The 17560-nt window shown below is 41.5% G+C and overlaps 1 protein-coding gene across 2 annotated transcripts in view; it reads right to left on the bottom strand.

Annotated features, from left to right (window-relative positions):
• The window catches only part of TSHZ2 (teashirt zinc finger homeobox 2), a 201995-nt gene that overhangs the window by 65506 nt on the left and 118929 nt on the right, over window positions 1–17560 (bottom strand). Inside the window, exon 2 of one of the 2 annotated variants that reach the window (XM_065754319.1) lies at window positions 5889–8967. In XM_065754319.1, coding sequence (XP_065610391.1) covers window positions 5897–8967 — 3071 coding nt within the window. In that variant the 3' untranslated portion in view covers window positions 5889–5896. Of the gene's footprint in view, window positions 1–4667; window positions 8968–17560 lie in introns of those variants that run through there. The other variant, XM_065754318.1, reaches the window with a different exon arrangement.

Consider the following 17560-nt stretch of genomic DNA (forward strand, 5'->3'; position numbering starts at 1 on the left):
CATGTTAGGGCTGTCTCCCTCTTAATGGAACCTTTTCTGAAATGAAAAAAATATATATCTCGATACATTCAGGGTATTCATTAGACATGACAACCTCCTCCACTCCCCCATCCTGCCCTCCCCCATCCTGCATGTGCTGACCCCTGGCAGAAGAGCCGCGCTGAGTGCTGGCTGGGAGGGATTTTGGTGGGGAGGAGGAATTGTTTTGTTTTAATAAAGGAAACGTGCACATTTCCAGCAAGGAACGAGCCCCCTCCTTCCCCACCTCTCCCTCCTTTCCTCTGCCCCGCATGCTGCTGCCATTCCCTCCCTTTCCATGCCCCCAGCACACCCCCCAGAGCAGGATGGAGCCTCGGGTCCCCCGGTCCCCCCGGGGCTGCGACTTTGTGCCCCAGCGCGGTGCCCCGATGCTACACTCCTTATCATGGGCTGGGAACCGGGCTGTGCTGCCCCCTTCCTGGAGGTGAGATGCTCTCGAAGAAGAAACACCATCACAGTGATGAAATCAGCTCTGTGCTGTGCGTGGCTTCTTCTGCCTCACTCCTCTTCTCGCAGGCAGGGTCCTGAGTGGGATCTGCTGCTGTGATTCCTGCGTGGCTCCACTGATGCACGAGAACTACCACAGGGCTCTGAGCTTCCCACGCCAAAGGATCCCACCTCCATGCACAGACAGACCCACCCGAGGACAGGCAGGATAAGGCCTGAGGACTACAGCTTAATAATCATGAATTATCTGTTCATTATCCCAATAAAGAATGAAAGATCTCTTCCTGCTTTCCTCTTCCCACAAAATCGCATCTAGATTTTCCCCCGTTTTTCATCTGTGCTCCATCATGTTTGCACAGAGTGATCATCCTGTTTAAATTACGTTATTTTTATTGAAAGGTGCTTTTGAGGGCTGGATGCTGCTCCTGTCTTTTCCTTTTATTATTGATCTTTGCTACTTGGTTGCTGAGGTGTAAAATGTATACTCTTCCTTTGAAATTTCACTGGGTAAAACTGTTCTGCTACAGATTATGAAGGCTGTAGCATTTAATAATATCAGATGCAGCAAGGAGAAGGTAAGATTTTGATATGCTTATGAATACTGAATGCTCAAGGAGGTAGATGCTATTCAAGGTCAGTTAAGATCTGGTCAAAATACTTCCAGGTTGCTGTTTCTTTGTGCGCTGGAGAATTCCTGCCTTTTGGGGGCAGGAATTGTCATTTAATGTACGTTCATACAGAGCAATATGGGGTAACCTGGTGGGTTTTATGAGCTAATACAATTTCAGTAACACCGTTCTTAATAGCAACCTGTACTATTCATTAAAAGCAAGTAAATCTGCACGGATACATCCTGATCTGCCCTGACCCTGCTCTCATGGAAGCCAAGAGCAAACCCTTCCTGCTGGTTTTACAAGGGCGAGTGCTAGACTGAGGCAGGGCAAGCTCCAAGTTTTCAGAATGCAGTACTTAAAAAGTCCTGATCTACTGCTTTTGGGTAACGGTGAGGAATTTCCAAGGAGTGGGGGACTGGGCCTTCACCAGGGCAGGTTTGAGGGAGAAGGGGTGGCTGGGGGAGTCCCCTGCTGAGGGACTGCAGCCAAGTGGTCCACCTGAGCCCGTCCCTATTGCCTTCCCTCATCTTCTCTCCTAACATGAGGCTTCAGCCAACAGATTCCTGCAATTGGTCTTGCCAATGTAGCACCAGTATTGGCTAATAGCAGAACACGATGTTCAGAGCAGCTCCTCCAGCTCCAGAGGGGAGGAGAAAACAAAACCCAAAGAAGAAAAAAATCTTCTATTTTGGTATACTTAACACATACAGTTATCTACGTGTCCTATATATCATTTAACAAATTGCTTTGCAATTCTTACAGGGCGTGGTATAATGACTGATTTAAAATCACTGCATTGCTTAAACTGCATTGTTCTTCATCAAGTTGAGTCATTTTTATGTGAAGTGTCAAGCTCTCTAACAAATAACTGCTGCCAGACAAATCAAGTTCCTCATCTTAAAGCTACGGCTAAATAGTTTATAGCTTTAATCTGCTCACTGAGGTGTGCAGTCTATGACAGTAATTATAAATGCAAGGAGAAATTATAGCTGAATGCTTTAACTGCATTAGGAGCCATTTGATGAACAATCATGATTGCCTGCTCATTTTCAACAATAGAGGGCAAGTTAGTGTCAGTGCATTAGAGGATTTTCAGTTCTGCTCTGCTCTTTCTTCCATTTACCACAGAATGTCAGTTGTCTCCTATAAAGTAGAAAAAAAGCACTGCAGAAGCTTTAAACTTGATGGTTAAAAAAAGACAAAGGAGGAAACAGAGAGAAAAACTGTTTACCATTATGACTCATTTTTTGTTGTTGTTGTTTTGCAGCAGCCTTATTTCCAATTAGTTCATTTCAGGTAGCTGCCTGTTTGCTCATCAGGGCCTTTAATAAAGCAGTCTCCCCAATCAGGTTGGTAAATTTAACGTTGTAGAGACTTATCTGTGTGAAAAGTTGTAGAAAGGAGCAGAGAGAGCGCCTGGGTCACTGACTGGCGGCAGGTCAATCCCACCACCTGACTTCATGGTAAGAAGTACAATTCTTCATTGCCTTTTGGTCTTTTTTCTCTGTCAGAACAACATAAAAATTCTAATTCAATTGGAAAAAAAAAAAAAAGAAGAAGAAATTGTCTTTGAAGGTATAAGTCATCATACAAATTAGCTCTGATTAAGCCACACTCCCTAATTTTCATGGGGTTTCTTTGAAGAAGAGCAATAGAAACAAATATGAAGTGGGTTAAATGAAAAAAATAGAGATGTCTGATTGCTGTATATTACACATAATCTTACATTATATTACCAAGCCCATATCAGTTGAAAAAAAAATGAAGAAAACACTGAAGATGAACATAAAACAGATATGTATGTCTTTACATTTAAGAAGAATTTATAGTGAATTTCTTATGAACAGCCTCGCAGAGATCTTAAAAATAAATCCATACACATAACACATTTTTCTACAGTACTAACCCAGATTATTCATTTATATTTTTAATGGCAGTTGGCATTTGAAAGTATCACCTTTAACAGTAAATTTCATTAAAATATAAAAAGTATTTTATGCATTTCTGTACTTCCAGTACACTTTCCACTGTTTTATTTCCATTTATTTCTGTATCTTTCTATTTCGATGCCACTACAGTATTGCCTGTAAGTGAATGCAGGTGCACGTGCATGTTTTAAGAATTTCGGAACGCTTTTTATTTCCCGTTTCTCAACACTGTGCTCTCCTCTACGTTATTATTCGAACGCATATCAAATCCTAACAATAACATGGTAAGAATAAGAAAACCCAGAAAATCCCTGTTACGTGATTTAGTCTCCTTGCAGATCTCAGGAAGAAATCATACGAAGAAACTGTGGCCTCCGTGCTTCCAGCACAGCCAGAACTTGGGCAGGCTCACAGTCATAAAACCTTTACAATGCTATCCAAAATACCCCATCATTTCACACAATTTGTGCCATCATGCATACCAACTCAAATTATAGTTCCAGATAACAGTGCTATCACTCTGTCATTGCAATTTAAATATATTTTTTCAAAGGTAAGGTGCAACCTGCATCTTGATATAAATTAGGAAAGGACGAGTATTAAAAGGACAGCGATTTCTGGGTACCCAAAGGCAGGAAGGACAGTGCCTTATTTATGTAGTCACATACCGCCTGAACAGTACTCATGATGTGTCTGTGTAGGACATCACAATGCAGAAAGCCTTTTTTTTTCCCTCAGATTTTTTTCCTTTGTACTTGTCCCCAACTCCCGAGGAACAATAACATGTTTATGGAGGTGGGTGTTTGGTTTGCCTCCTTATAATAACACGGTGCTTTTAAAACCAAATCTGAAACATTTGTCAGGTATGAAGCCGTGAATATGCCAAAATAACTGTTACATTAATATATTTGGCAGATAGCTTTTGTTTGATAGAACCCAAATTATTGGTTTGCTCTGATATCTCTTATGTGAAAACGATGAATGTCAGAGTCTTATTAATCATTAACTGGTGAGGAAGGAAACGAAATATGGTATATTTTTCCCAACCAACCTCCTGTAATTTACCGATATTTTGGCAGGTATATTGATTTTGAATGGGAATAAAACGGTTAAGCAGAAAATCAGTTATTTTCAGGGGAACGAGGAACACTTGTTTCTTCCTTCTGTGCTGGGTTCTAATGTTTGGGTTAAAATGCCAACAAAGAAATTTAAGGATTTGAGCACTACTGAGAAAATAAACTCCCTTTGAGTTTATGCAGAAAGTATAAATTCGGTCAAATACAGACAGTGCATACAAGATGTATGCAAAACTTCCATCTTTCTGCACTTGAATACCGACGTTATACTCCATGGCAATAGCTTCTATTACCCATCCCAAAGCAACCTTTTGATTAGTGGCTTAAATTATTCAAAAGTAGCCTTTTAAACAGAGCGTAAGTGACGCACAGTCCTTGTGCTGGCTCTGTGCACGGAAAGTGTTTCTTAAAGCTTCATGAATATTTGCAGCAAACAAATGTGAAATCTTCACACAAACGAGTACTCATCTTCGGAGCGCTTGCACCCTCAATTAGCCAGAGAATAGCCACAATATCAGGTGGCCTGAGTGACAACTCACAACACATCTTTAATTCTGACTGTCTGATGAATTCATTTTCCAAATGTTATTCAAGTAATGAACGTGATGGAGAAAATCTGAGTCTGCACATGCTTGTTCTGCGGATAGGAGCAGAGCCTGAGCTTGCTGGTGAATTTGCTGGGAGTGACTAAGAGAGCCTTGCTGGAAATAAACGTGTTAGAACAGAAAACTTCTATTTGGACTTTTAGTTGACGTTCTGCATATTTATTAAATCAAGAAGATTCAAGTTCGTGAATCAAGCAAAATTAAAAATGCAAAAATGGTGTGTAATCTGAACATGACATTACATATTATAAACATTGGCAGTGGCAGCACTTCAGTTGGTGCATCTTTCAGCAAAAAAAAAAAAAAAAAAGGTATCAACAGTAATGTAAAAGTATCCTATTAACACATTTTGGAAATATTAAGCGTGTAAAAGAAATCTGGTTGCTTCCTGAAAGAAGCGCCAGCCCCCCCAGCTCGTACGAAACCTTGTGCTGAAGTCAGAGATGCTCACAGACTGACGCGCCCGCCAACATGAGACAAAATGTAATCAAACATCTTCAAGATTATAAAAGAAATGAGCAGAGACATGAGAAAGGTTAAACCAATGTGCCAAGAAAGGCCACTCACAACAGTAAGTGTTACGCACGTGTAAAATACCAACAGTTTGTACAATGCGGAATATCCAAATACCCATGGAAGAGTAACTACACTTCTTGACATAAAATTCTCAGTTACCAGCAGATTCTTGAGACTGGGTTTGAGTGTATCAGGAACTTGGACTATTTATCATTTTATTAATTTGACATTTGAATTGTCTTCTTTTCCCCCATCGGTATCAGATTTACAGATGTGATAGCACTGAAGGAGGTAACAATCTTTTGGTGTTTCAGTGCTTTTTTTTTTTCTGCTTTTTCCATTCTCACTGAAAAGAGTTGCATTTATTTGTTGCATTCCACATTGAAGTGCATAGGATGTGAAACAATTCTCAGAAACAGAAAGGGGAGTGAGAACTGGGAAAATATTAACGAGAAGCAACTTTTTATATAGGGAATGCAGTTCTGCATTTGTCAAGCTCTCTTCCTGAAAACAGTATAAAATGAATAGGTACATGCAATTAGTTTAATGAAGCAACAGTACATTATGCATTTTATAGTGTTTTCCTACATTGAATAAAGTATGAATGTTTAAAGAGGCCTCCTTAAAAGGATGAAATAAAAACTCGCTATAGAGCATGCATACCTTAAGAGTTATTCTTCATCCACTTCTGCTACAAATTGTGAATGGTGTTCTGGTGACTTGCTGTGTGTTTTGCTTAGATGAAGTTTTACAGCATGTTTGCTCGCAAATGTCCGACAGCACAACTTACATTTGAACTTAGAGTCTGTGTCCTCTTCTCCAGCTATTGTTTCAGGAGACCTTTGAACTGAAACTCTGGAGATTTCTTGCTCTACCTTGGTTTGCTGCTCCACAGCCAGCCTGTTCATGTCTTTCATTTGGAAACCTAGATGAGATTCTAAGTGGCTAATGTAAGTAGATGGGGTTCGAAACTGAGATGCACAGTCGCTGCAATAAAAGACTGGATGCCCTTTGTCCATGTTTTTCAAAAACTTTGTTCCTCCAGTTTTCCTAAGTTGGTACTTGACATTTGCCAACCAGTGGCTGATGGTGGTCATCGACAGTCCCGTAAATTTTGAGATCTGCATACGCTCCTGTGGGCCTAGATCTGATAATAAATATTTACCTTCGGATGTCTGGAAGAGGCTGGAAGCAAACTGAGCTTGCAAAATGAGGAGATGCTGAGGGTTCCAGTTTGACTGCCTGCCCTTCCTTTTATGCAGAGTGGAGACTTCTGTTGAGACATCCTCAAAGCGTCGGACATCTATTTCCAGCTTCATAGATGGGATCCTTGAAGATGCAGCAGGTTTTGGTGTAGTAGCTTTGGGAAGAACTTTGACCATGTCAGCAATGTCAGACAGAGCATGTTTTTGAGGTGGAGAAGTACAAGATTGTGCTTGAGCTGACTCAGCTTTCTTGCCTTTAGATTTGGTCAGGTCAATAGGCTGATCATTATTTTCAAACAAATAGTGCCTGGTAACGCTTGCAGGCTTCGGTGGGGTTGGAGTAGGAGATAAAACTGGCTTCTCCATCATATTTAGGTTAGATTTATGGAACATAGAAATTGTGCTAGAGCTGGGGCTGGAGTTGGACTGGGGCCGTAAAGGCTCGGTGGCTTTGCCCAAGTGGTTATTCAGTACTGACTGCAGGGCACTGAGGGGGTTGACACAAGGCAGCTCCGAAGAATGGTTGGCAGTAGCGCAACCATTACTAAGAGAAGCTGCTGTTGGTTCCTTGAGGACTGTTTTTTCTTTTCCACTGTCCTCTTTAATTTTGTCTTCTTCCTTCAAGGGACATGGTTCTGTCTTTTTTGGCTCCACAGAAGCTTCGCATTTGAGGATAGGTTCTCTCTCACTCTGATTTAGTGAAACAGACTCAGCTTGAATGCTCTCTTTAGCAAAGTCCTTTTGTGCCTCCTCCCTGTCATCAGTTTCCTTCTTCACTTGAGTGCACTGAGCCACGTTTGCTGAGATAGGGACTAGAGGCATGACTTTCCACTTTGGAGCTATGGGCCTCAACTTGTTGGCCATCGTTGGCCTGATTTGCAGTACTTGGGAACCCACAGGCAAAGATGGCTTAGCTCCTTCTGAGAGCTGATAAGCTGCATGGATGCTGGGATATGCGCTCCAGCTAGGCGCTCCATTTTGAGCTTTATTGATGGCTGTTGTGACAGTGTTCTCCAAAGACTTTAAAATGTCCCCACCACCTTTTGAACCATCTTCTAAATCCTCCTCTCTGAGGTACTGGTATTTCATTGTGGGATCCAGCGGTTTCTGAAGAGAGTCCTCATACTCTTCTGTTTTTACTGCTTTCTCATCTTTGTTTGCATCATCAGCTTTATCTTTTTTACTTTCTTTCTTTATTTCGGAAGCAGCAGCTATGCATTCTGCAGATGATGATTTACTGGTTGACTTTGAAAGCGGGCTGTCACTGGCTGGTGCTTCAGAGAGTGACTGCATTTTTTCCACAGCTAAAGGATCTAGAACAAGTTGCTTTCCTTTCTTTGAAGCTGAACTTGTGACTTTCAAGAAGTGTCCAGTAACCATCATGTGGGTCGTGAGCTGCTGCAAGGTGTCATGGGAGCTGCCGCACTCCATACACTTCAAAATCTGGGATTTGCAGGCCTCAAACTGCCACGTATAGCTGGCACCATTCTGGTAGCCGTAGCGGTTGTTGGATGATAATTGCAGGTTCCCATTCTTCTGCGGGGAAAAAGTATCTGAGAAAGACCCCGTTGTGGAATCGGGGGAACAAGGCCTGTTAACATCAAACACACGTTTCTTCGCTGGAGTGACCATTTTTGAAGAAATGGTTGGTACCGGCTCCTTCAAAGGCACTTTTTGGTAATGTTTTGTTTTTATCATATGAACGCTCAAATCTTGAAGGGAATCAAAGGAATCACCACAGAACATGCACTTCAGAACTTTCTGTGCATCTTCCTTGTCCATGTCCTGGAAAGCCCTTTTTCGGGGCTTCGAGTAGCTGGTGGGTCTGTGCTTGTCCTTTTTGTGGTTGTCATCTTGGTAGTGACCTGTTTCATTCATATGAACTGTCAGTTCGACCAGCGTGTCGTAGGCTGCGCTGCACTGCCGGCACCGAAACCTGCTGGCGCCGGTGAACACAGTCCCACACATTTTGCTGCTCTGCCGGTAGAGCTGGACGGAGCTGAACAGGTTGGGTTTCGACACAGGTCTGGAAGGTAAATTCTGCTGTAAGCTTTTTGACAGCGCATCTTGATGCCAATCAAAATCCGCTTTGTTCCCTCCATTCCTGTTGTCACAACTCCTCTTGTCAGAGTTGGACAACTTGAAACCCAGCCCCAAGCCTGTCCAGTAAGAGTCTGACAGAATGTTGGCGTAGACCGCTGTCATTTTATCCATGCAGTTGTGTGCTTCATTCTGGGCTTTGGGATGGCTGCTGGTTTTTGGATCCTGTGGCTCTCTAGAGCAAATGCTTTTAATATCTGTCACGTGGTCACTACCATCACTCAGCAGTGATTCATTCTCTGCATCCTGGTTTGATATATGACTGACAGGGGAATTCTGGTAACTAAAGTTCCCTTTCTGCTCAGGACCCACATCATGTTCCTCATCCGTTCCAGTGTCATTGCTGCCCTGGAGCTGAGCAGTTGAATTGTCATCATCATCTTCTTCTTCCTCCTTTATATCTTCCTCTTCCTTTAAGTCTTCCTCTTGGACGTAACCTGAAAATGTAATGTCAACATATGAAATCATTTGTTAAATGAGAACACTGCAGTTCAAGGTTTCTAGTTTCACTACGTGTTTTCTTTAGCAGACTTCATTTTAATCTACAACTTTAATGCCTGTTAGTTCTGGAAGTGCAAAAAGCCAAACGATGTCTCTTTTTGTGGAGGTTGCTGCATGTTATTGGCAGATGATCATAATTCTTTATAACTGCCAGAGATTCTGAGTTAATAATTTTCCTGTCATGGGACTGTAATTCTAACTGTCCTGTAATAGGACAGTTGGAAAATTCATATGTAAGAATTTAAGGTTTATATTAAAAGCTTCAATTCTACCAAATTGTTTCTAGCCTCAGAGAAAGGAAGGGTAGAATTGGCAAGGAACAGAAGACAAATAACTGCCATAATCTGCCTGGTTCATAGAATCATCTAGGTACAGTAATCTTTTACCATTTGATCACCTGAAAAAGCACTTTAGAATATACACAAATAATTTATATGTCAAAATACAACATTTGAAGGCACTGATAGGCTTAAGTGGAACTCTTTTGTTTGTAAAAGTAATGTACTGCGTACCATAAAAGCAAATTGTGCTTCAATAAAAACAAATACATATATTTCAGGGCAAGAACCCTGAAGTTACAGAAAAGGATGTGACAGAGGTAGAGCAAAGTATAGAAGTGAAGAAGCAGGACAAGACCAGAATGATCTTATTTGAAAAATGAGCTAATTAATTAATAAGATGAACTTGATATTGGAACAGATGTAAGTTTTAAAATTAATTAAGAAAATCTCTGTTTTTCTTCTTTTCCCTCTCTCTCTCTCTTTTTCTTTCTTTCTTGGCCTTATAGCAGCAGTGCTTCTACTGAAGTTACGGGAGATAAGATGGGCAAAAACTGTCAGAACAAGAAGATTCTGAAGTGTGGGCCTTTTCCATAGCAGTCAGTGGATACGTTCCCATCAACTCCTCCCAGTCAACGACCGACTTCCAGAAGTGATGGAAAGAACAAGTGGTTCAGACATGTTTTTACAAAATGTAATGGTGTATGTTTTTTGAACAGTCATTTCAAAACAATGCAAGCAATCCACTGTTACAGACAGCCACTCATCAAGAGCTCTGATTTCAGAAGCACAGCTCTTCACAGGACACACTTTGATGTGCTCTTTCATTTAGGAGCAAACTCCATGCTGCTAGCTCTTGTGACTGTATTGCAGTGTGCTGTATGTGCTGAAGGCCAAGCTCTGTGTCAGAGAATTAGGGAAAAAACAAGTCCACGGTCAAAGGTGCCATTAAAATAATTAAACAAAAAAAATACAAAATAAAACAAAATAATAAAATAAAACTCTACTATTTGTAATTGTGAAGTAAGGCTTAAAAACATAGCCCTAAAAGCTCAGAATGAACAATGCGGGTGAGCCTAAAAGAGTTACTCATTTAAAATTCCTTCCCAACTCCTGAGGATGGCCAGCTAATGTCTTTTTGAGAACCTGCCTTATTTTGCCATCTTGAACTCAGTACTCCCGTGCAAACGATATCCTTCTCGCAAATGAAGAGGGATGGGCAGAAGAGCAGGAAGCCTTCTGATTAGCACACAGACAAGACCTTCCACGATTTTTTTTCGGATGTGTTTCCATTCAGATTAGTTGCGTTTAAGAAGTGGGAGTGGATCTGACCCCTCCCAACGAATGCTCACTGCCGAGCCCCGAGCTGAAGCACAGGCAGAAGAACCTGCAGTAGAAGAAGAAGGAAGTGATGGTTCTCCATGCTGATGCACAAATAAATGCATGTAAGCCATCTTCCCTACGTCGTTCCCATGGTTTTAGGCCCTCCACGTACCTAGGTGTGAATCGCTCCTGGGCACCACCAGGCAGCTTGAGGTACGGATATTGGCTCAGACCAAAGGATCAGGACTCCACTTGAACACGATGAAGCAGCAGTCATACAGTGATAGAAACACTATGCACTTCAGCAAAGAAGCTAAACATCGAGCGCTGTGTTAAATAAGAAACCAGCAAGTCTTCCAGCTTTCTGCTGGGGTACAGCAAACACCCGCAGCCCCATTTACAGAGGACCAGCTATAGCAGTAAGAATAAAATGCTTCTTTCGCATCCTTACGTATCTTCCCCGGCAGCCAGACAGCGCTCCCCCTGCACCCCTTTCTGAGCTCAGATATTCGAAGGGACGTGGAGAACGGAGGGACCCGGGGGTGGCAGAACCCCCCGCACGCGCGGTGACCCCGCTACGCAGCGGCACCGAGTGACGAGAGGGGTCCCCACGTTCCTCGCGGGGGTGCGGACCCCACGCGGCGCGGGCAGCAGCGCTGGCCCCACGCCAGGACGCATCGCAGCGCCGAGCACATCGAGGGAAGGCAAGGAGGGCATCAGACAAAACAGGCAACGAAGAGCGCTCGCACGCTTCTGAGCCCGGAGCGCGTTTGGTTTCTGTGATTCGGCACCGACTCTTTGAGTAATGTGAACCCATTTTTCTCTGGAAGGTGGTTTTTTCCTTTGGGTGTTACGCAGAGCAGTCTCCTTTGTCCTTCGGAAAGGACTGACTGCGAGAGACAGAAGTACCACGCAGCTGCACACCCCCCACAACACAGATAATTTTTTCTGCTTAATTAGGCATTGACATGTTTACTTATAACCTTTACAGAAGAGTAACTCGTGCTGAGAAACCCTCTTTAGGCGGCATAACGCTCACACACAATCTTAACAAAACACAAAAGCCCCACCTAAAATAACTTCTAAGAAAGTACTGTCAAAATTTCACAAAATCAGTGGTCAGATCCATCTTAAGTAGGAGATCTGGGCAGCTTTGAAGGCACATTTCAGTATCCTGTGTCTAAAATTCCATCTATTTAAACAACTCATTCCATTGTGAGCGTTTTCAGGACTGCCCTTCTGAGCAGACAGGCTGGGGTACCAGAGCTGCTGGGCACACCCAGCAGTGCCTTTTGCTACGACCTCACCATGTGTGAAGCTCAGTATCAACTGATGCAGCTATTTAACAGAAATTACACTAATTTAAGGTTGCATTCTTTATTTCATAAGGGTGCCTTAAGCCTGTACCCTCACATGCTTTAAATGCAGTATCTGTAATACGTAGCATACATTTTGGCATCATGCTGATGTCCATATAATAAATTGTTGAGTGACCTGTTCTCTTCCCACCAGTTCTCCCCCAGGCTGATTCTGACATTCCAGACCTCTGAGCTGTTCATATATAGCTGTCTTATGGAAAAAAAAAAGAAAAAGAAAAAAGAAATCCAAACTGAGTTACCAGATGAATGTTTCCTTCTTTTCCCAGCTGAGAAATTTTCCCACTGAGATTAAACAGTCCCAGGCAGAGATGGGAGATGGACAGCATGAAGTACCAAAGACACAACAGACTGAAACTTCACAATCCTGAAGACTGGACAAAGCCCAGGAGCTTCAGAGCATTGAATGGAAGCACTTTCTGGCTTCCTAAATGGAATTACAGTATTTGGTCTTAGTGCTGATTGATCCCAAGATAGCAGACGTCAAAATCATAACATAAGAAAGGATAATATTATCACATGGATAATAAAATTCTAAAATATTTTAACTTTTTTTTTTTTTTTTAATTGTTATTATTGTTATTACTTCCCACCATGCCTCTGTGATTGGATTCTCAGTAACTGAAGCAATCTGCATCTCTGGGACAAGCAGTGCAGTAAACAGCTGATGCTTTATTCTTCAAAAGATGCCATTTTCCTAGATATGTCTAGCTCATTTCTGCAGTGTCTAGAAGAAAAGAGTAGTTAACGGACCCACCCAAATTCTATTTTGAAATTAAGAATGTAAAATTCCAACACATTTACCTTAAACCTTGCCCATGCAGACAGCAGTGAGCCAAGCTCCCAGTGACACTGACCCCAACCCCAGCATGGCCTGCAAAGTGCACCACATTGTGCAGCACTTCTGAACTTGAACTGCAGAGTACGACTACATATTTTTTACAAAAGTGTTTGATTTTGCTGTTAACTTTTCCACCAGTGGAAATTATTTTCACTCAAATTTGCTTTTTCCACATAAAGAAACACATACATATGTATATATATATATGCTTCTTTCCAAGACTGGAAAATATATTTTCTGCCAAGAGAAGGGACAGTGCATCATCGTCCAGAACACCACTAATCCGTGTAAAACCCATTCACCATCTGCACTTCTTCATATATATTCCAGTTTCACATGAAATAACATCATTAGTAGAACAATCTCACAGTACTATAAGGTGATCTTGTTTCCTTATTGTCTGGCTTCAACTCAAACATCTTTTTGTGTTTGGCAAAAGCTATTTCTTTCTCTGAAATATTTCATGCAGATAATGGATAATGACCACTTCTCATTCCTTTTTCTTAAAAAATGTCTAACTACATTAGCTGCCCCGAGACAAATCTTAACCTGGCTCCTTGTAGAAGTTCCCTGCTGTAGATTCATCGCAGTTTGAAAATCAACTGAAGAGAGAAATTGGCAACTGAAGGGGGAAAAGATCCCTGCCCTATTGCATAACTCCTACATCAAAGGCATTTTGTAATATAATGGGACTAAAAGCAGTCTGGAAATGTGATGGAATTTCATGGAAAAAACTGAGATACAAGAGTGAATTATATAATTTCAGAACATTTTAAATTATGTTAAAAACGCTTGGACTGGGGAAATAACTTTCTGTTAAGTTCTGCAATATGCAAAGAAAAGACAGAAACAGCTTTCCATTCTCAAAATGGAGGGAGCAGAGAGAGTCTGCCTCTGAGTCGTGGGGGTTAGGATATGAAAGCATGTCTCCATCATCTGGTCTACACATCTTGGGAGGGGTGAGGTTCATTCCTAAAGCCATGTGCATCCTGAGGGAGGCTGCGGACTTCTCTCAAATCCCAGAAAAAGTTGTATATGTTCAACAGTCTCTTTCCTGGGAAGCCAGATCTCTATTGTACATGATAGGAAATTATTTGCACCTTTTACCTCTGTTACTTTTTACTGTCACATGCAAATTTATTTTGCAGTAGCTTGGGAAAGAAGCTTCAGACACCGCCACAGTGAGGTCACTCCGCATCCAGAACAGCTCCTCACCTTAAGAGAGAGACCTTTCCCAATATCCCGCTGCCTTTTGTTAAGAATATTATTTTTAGAATAGTTATGGCTCGGATACCTGGGCATGGATTTGTCTGATGAGGAGCAGGGAAAGGCAGTTACAGCCCCTCTTGGAGCAGCTTCTGCCATAACTGAATTTTTACACACAGAGGCAACTCCGTGGAGCCATAACCATTATTTATACATGATGCTGAAATGAAGCAATTTTGGGTTTTCATTTTGTTGTACTCTAATTAGAGTTGCAGTATAAAGTTTTCTATTAAATGTCCAATTTCCTACTGGTTAAGACAGCGAAATACCCACCAGCTTCAGTGGGACTTTCAGCAGCACAAAGGAGAAAAAAAGATATCTTTTTTACGTTGCTTCCTACACAGTCCTGAGACAAACGAAAACGATCCGCGGCTGGAAGCATATGTGCAGTGAATGGGCTCGCAAGCTACCACAAACCTGAAGCCAATCAGTAACAAAACAAGAAAGGAAACAAACAAAAAGAAGACTGAAAGAAGAGAGGTGATGTATTCTGCTTAACTTTTTTTTTTCTTAATTTTTTGTCTCAAGGACAAAGCTGTTTATGCCGTCGGTTAGTGCACTGAGAGAAAAGGCAACTTCAGCCCCACTTGCCGGGCTCGGGGCTCCATCCACATGCATGGCTCAGCAGTGCTCCGGAGGTGGACGTAGCCACATTCCACACCAACGTTTCAGGTTCCCTTCATGAAGGTTGGCGGTCTAAGTGAACAATTTGCCTTTCATTCACAGCACCTCTACTCGCTATTTTCTGCAAAGCCTCGGAACTTACAATTTTATTCTTTCAACCAGCGCAAGCTGTTTGATATCGTCCGGACTGCAATTTCGCCAACTATTCTAGCGATGACGATTACGAATCCTTGTAGGGTCTGAATGCCAAGAGCTGTCCCTACACTCAGCCCCACTGCTGTGCCCTGGCTGTGTCTCTGCCAGCGGGACCTCCCCGAGCCCAGCACACAACACCACAACACCAACCCCAGCAGCACTTCATCGCTCACACAGACACACCGGGTGCTTTCCAAAATACAGTTTTGTCCCGAGCAATTGGAGGAACAGAGTAAATATCTTTTCTTCATTAGTCATTTTAATTACGGCACTGAAGATCGCGTTACTAAGAAAACAAAATGTCTGAAACTTTTGCCCCTCCTTGCCTTCCCTCAGTTATCTCCTTCCTATATGCTGCAGGAAACAGCACGGTGGCTTTGTGCATTTATAGATTACCTGATTAAAAAACAAGGCTTTAAATTCTGCTTTCCCTCTTCCCTTACCATGGGTTCCCCTAAATACCAATCTAGGTTTCTTTAAATGGCACGAGCTAACAGTCAGTGAAAAAAGGTATATATGTATCTATATAAATTGAAATTGTAATGAGTCTTACCAGTGTATTGCTAGCACTTTGGTTCATTTGATATGAACTTTGTTTTTTTAAAGTACCACATGGTAAGGCTTTGAAACTTCAGTTTGTAAAAAAAAACTGTAACAGCCTTACAGCCTTTGAAGTCACTGCTGATATAACTCTGAACAGATCCATTCAAGTTCAACTAACATCAGACAAATGTTTAGTGTATCAGAGGAAGCCACAAAAGCAAGGATTTCATCAATATTTCACAACAGCCTCAGGGAAACTGTAGATTGCGATGCTGTAGGGCAGCTAATGGAATTACACACAAGGGTTTTGTACATTTAAAATAAGCAGCTACTAAAAAAATTACCCTTCAGTTTGATAGAAACTGTATAAAACTGCAGATGGGAAACAATTAAATAGCTACCAACATTTATCCGTGTCAGACTGATAGGTCAGTTAATAACAGGTATTTCTTGCTTTCTTTCTTGTATTTTTTTCCTGGTAGGGCAATAATAAAGATGAACATTTATGAAAAGTAGCATAAAATATAGTACAGCCAAATGAATAATTAAAGATGCTTCTGAAGAATTTGTTTGCTATTGTATGGCCAAGAAGACTGCTCTCCAGTAATGAAGTACATTCATATTAAATACTATTATAAATAGAAAGAAGCTGAGGATTACATGTATGGAGACTTGCTTCTTTAGCCTAAAAAATATAATAAATATATATTTGGCTCTTTTCTCTTGAGCCCATGGCTCACCTCACGGGCACCATTTCCTCCCAACTTACTCCCCTTGAAACGAGCTGGGCCTTAACATTCAGTGTGTAAAACTCCTGGAGTATCAGCCCTTCACACAGTTGTTGTCAAGTGCTCAGGAAAGTTCTGCTGCTGCAGGAAATTACTATTTCTGTTAATAACTAGTGCTTCTTCAGTGCATTAAATGGCACTGTGTGAGAGACAAGTTATTCGACCATTGTTAAAAGGTTGCTTGCTTCTTGGTCTCTCCCACTCAAAACAGACCAGACCGACTAAACATAACGTTTCACATGGAAGGATTTAAATCCCAATTCAAGCAAGCACGTGGTCAAGAAAACTTGTTGACTAGTGCCTAACATTAAAGCCTATTTATTAAAAATACTCATATGGCCTTAGAAGTAGCACCACTATTACAGCGTTTGAAGAGTGGTGGGTGTTTGATCCTCCCTTTGCACACACAGGCAAACTGAAGTTCCAGTGAGATCTGCTTTAAGCCACTCTTGCCAGCAATATCAATAAATCTGCACTCATCACTCATAGCTGGTTAAAGCACGGCTGCACCATCACTAGTCTCCTAGCATCTCTTCAGGCAAGCTATGTAAGCAGAAAGTGAGAGCAGGAAGAAATAGGTTTTCCTCATCCTCTTGCTTTGTTCTGATCTATCATTTCAGGCAACAAACAAACTGCCACTACTTCTGAAGCACGAATTTTACTTGCTGGGACTCAGTGTAGAAGGGAAGCTAGTCAAGAATACACGGATCATCAAGTGCTTTATTTCCCTCTTTATTTTTCCTTCAGGAACATACTGTTTCAAATGCTGGTCCAAATGAATAGCCCGTTTCTTTTGTGATAGATATTATGGCCAACAAAGGTTGACTTTTGACCATTAGACATCCTTGCACTTATAGCCACATAACCATCACAGCACTAAGCCAGCATGAAGGTCATTACCCAGCCAGCATCTTCCTTTGACTAACTTCTCAGATATGTAAGCAATAAGCAGTTGCAAGAGATTGATATGATACTTTGTGAGTAATTTGGATGAACTATAACACTAACCCAGTAAAGTATTATAATTTTAAATGTGTCCAGAAAATAATTGAAATTCTGGTTTAGCTTCATCATAATGCACTGTGCTGGGTATATTTAACAGCTGACTAGCTTAGCATGAATATTGCTTTACAAATGAGGTCATATTGTTTTTAAGAAACAATATTACTATCAAACATGTTTAGGAGGAAAAGCAAGAGATTATGAGTACACTTTTAACCTTTCTGTCTCTTTCTATATCTGTTTACTGTGGTGTTCAGGTGCACAGCGTTGTTTGAAGGCAAACACAGGAGATT

The sequence above is a fragment of the Cyrtonyx montezumae genome, unplaced genomic scaffold (assembly GCF_038088225.1).
Source record: "Cyrtonyx montezumae isolate F1298 unplaced genomic scaffold, pur_monq_1.0 scaffold_9, whole genome shotgun sequence".
Classification (NCBI taxonomy): Eukaryota; Metazoa; Chordata; class Aves; order Galliformes; family Odontophoridae; genus Cyrtonyx; species Cyrtonyx montezumae.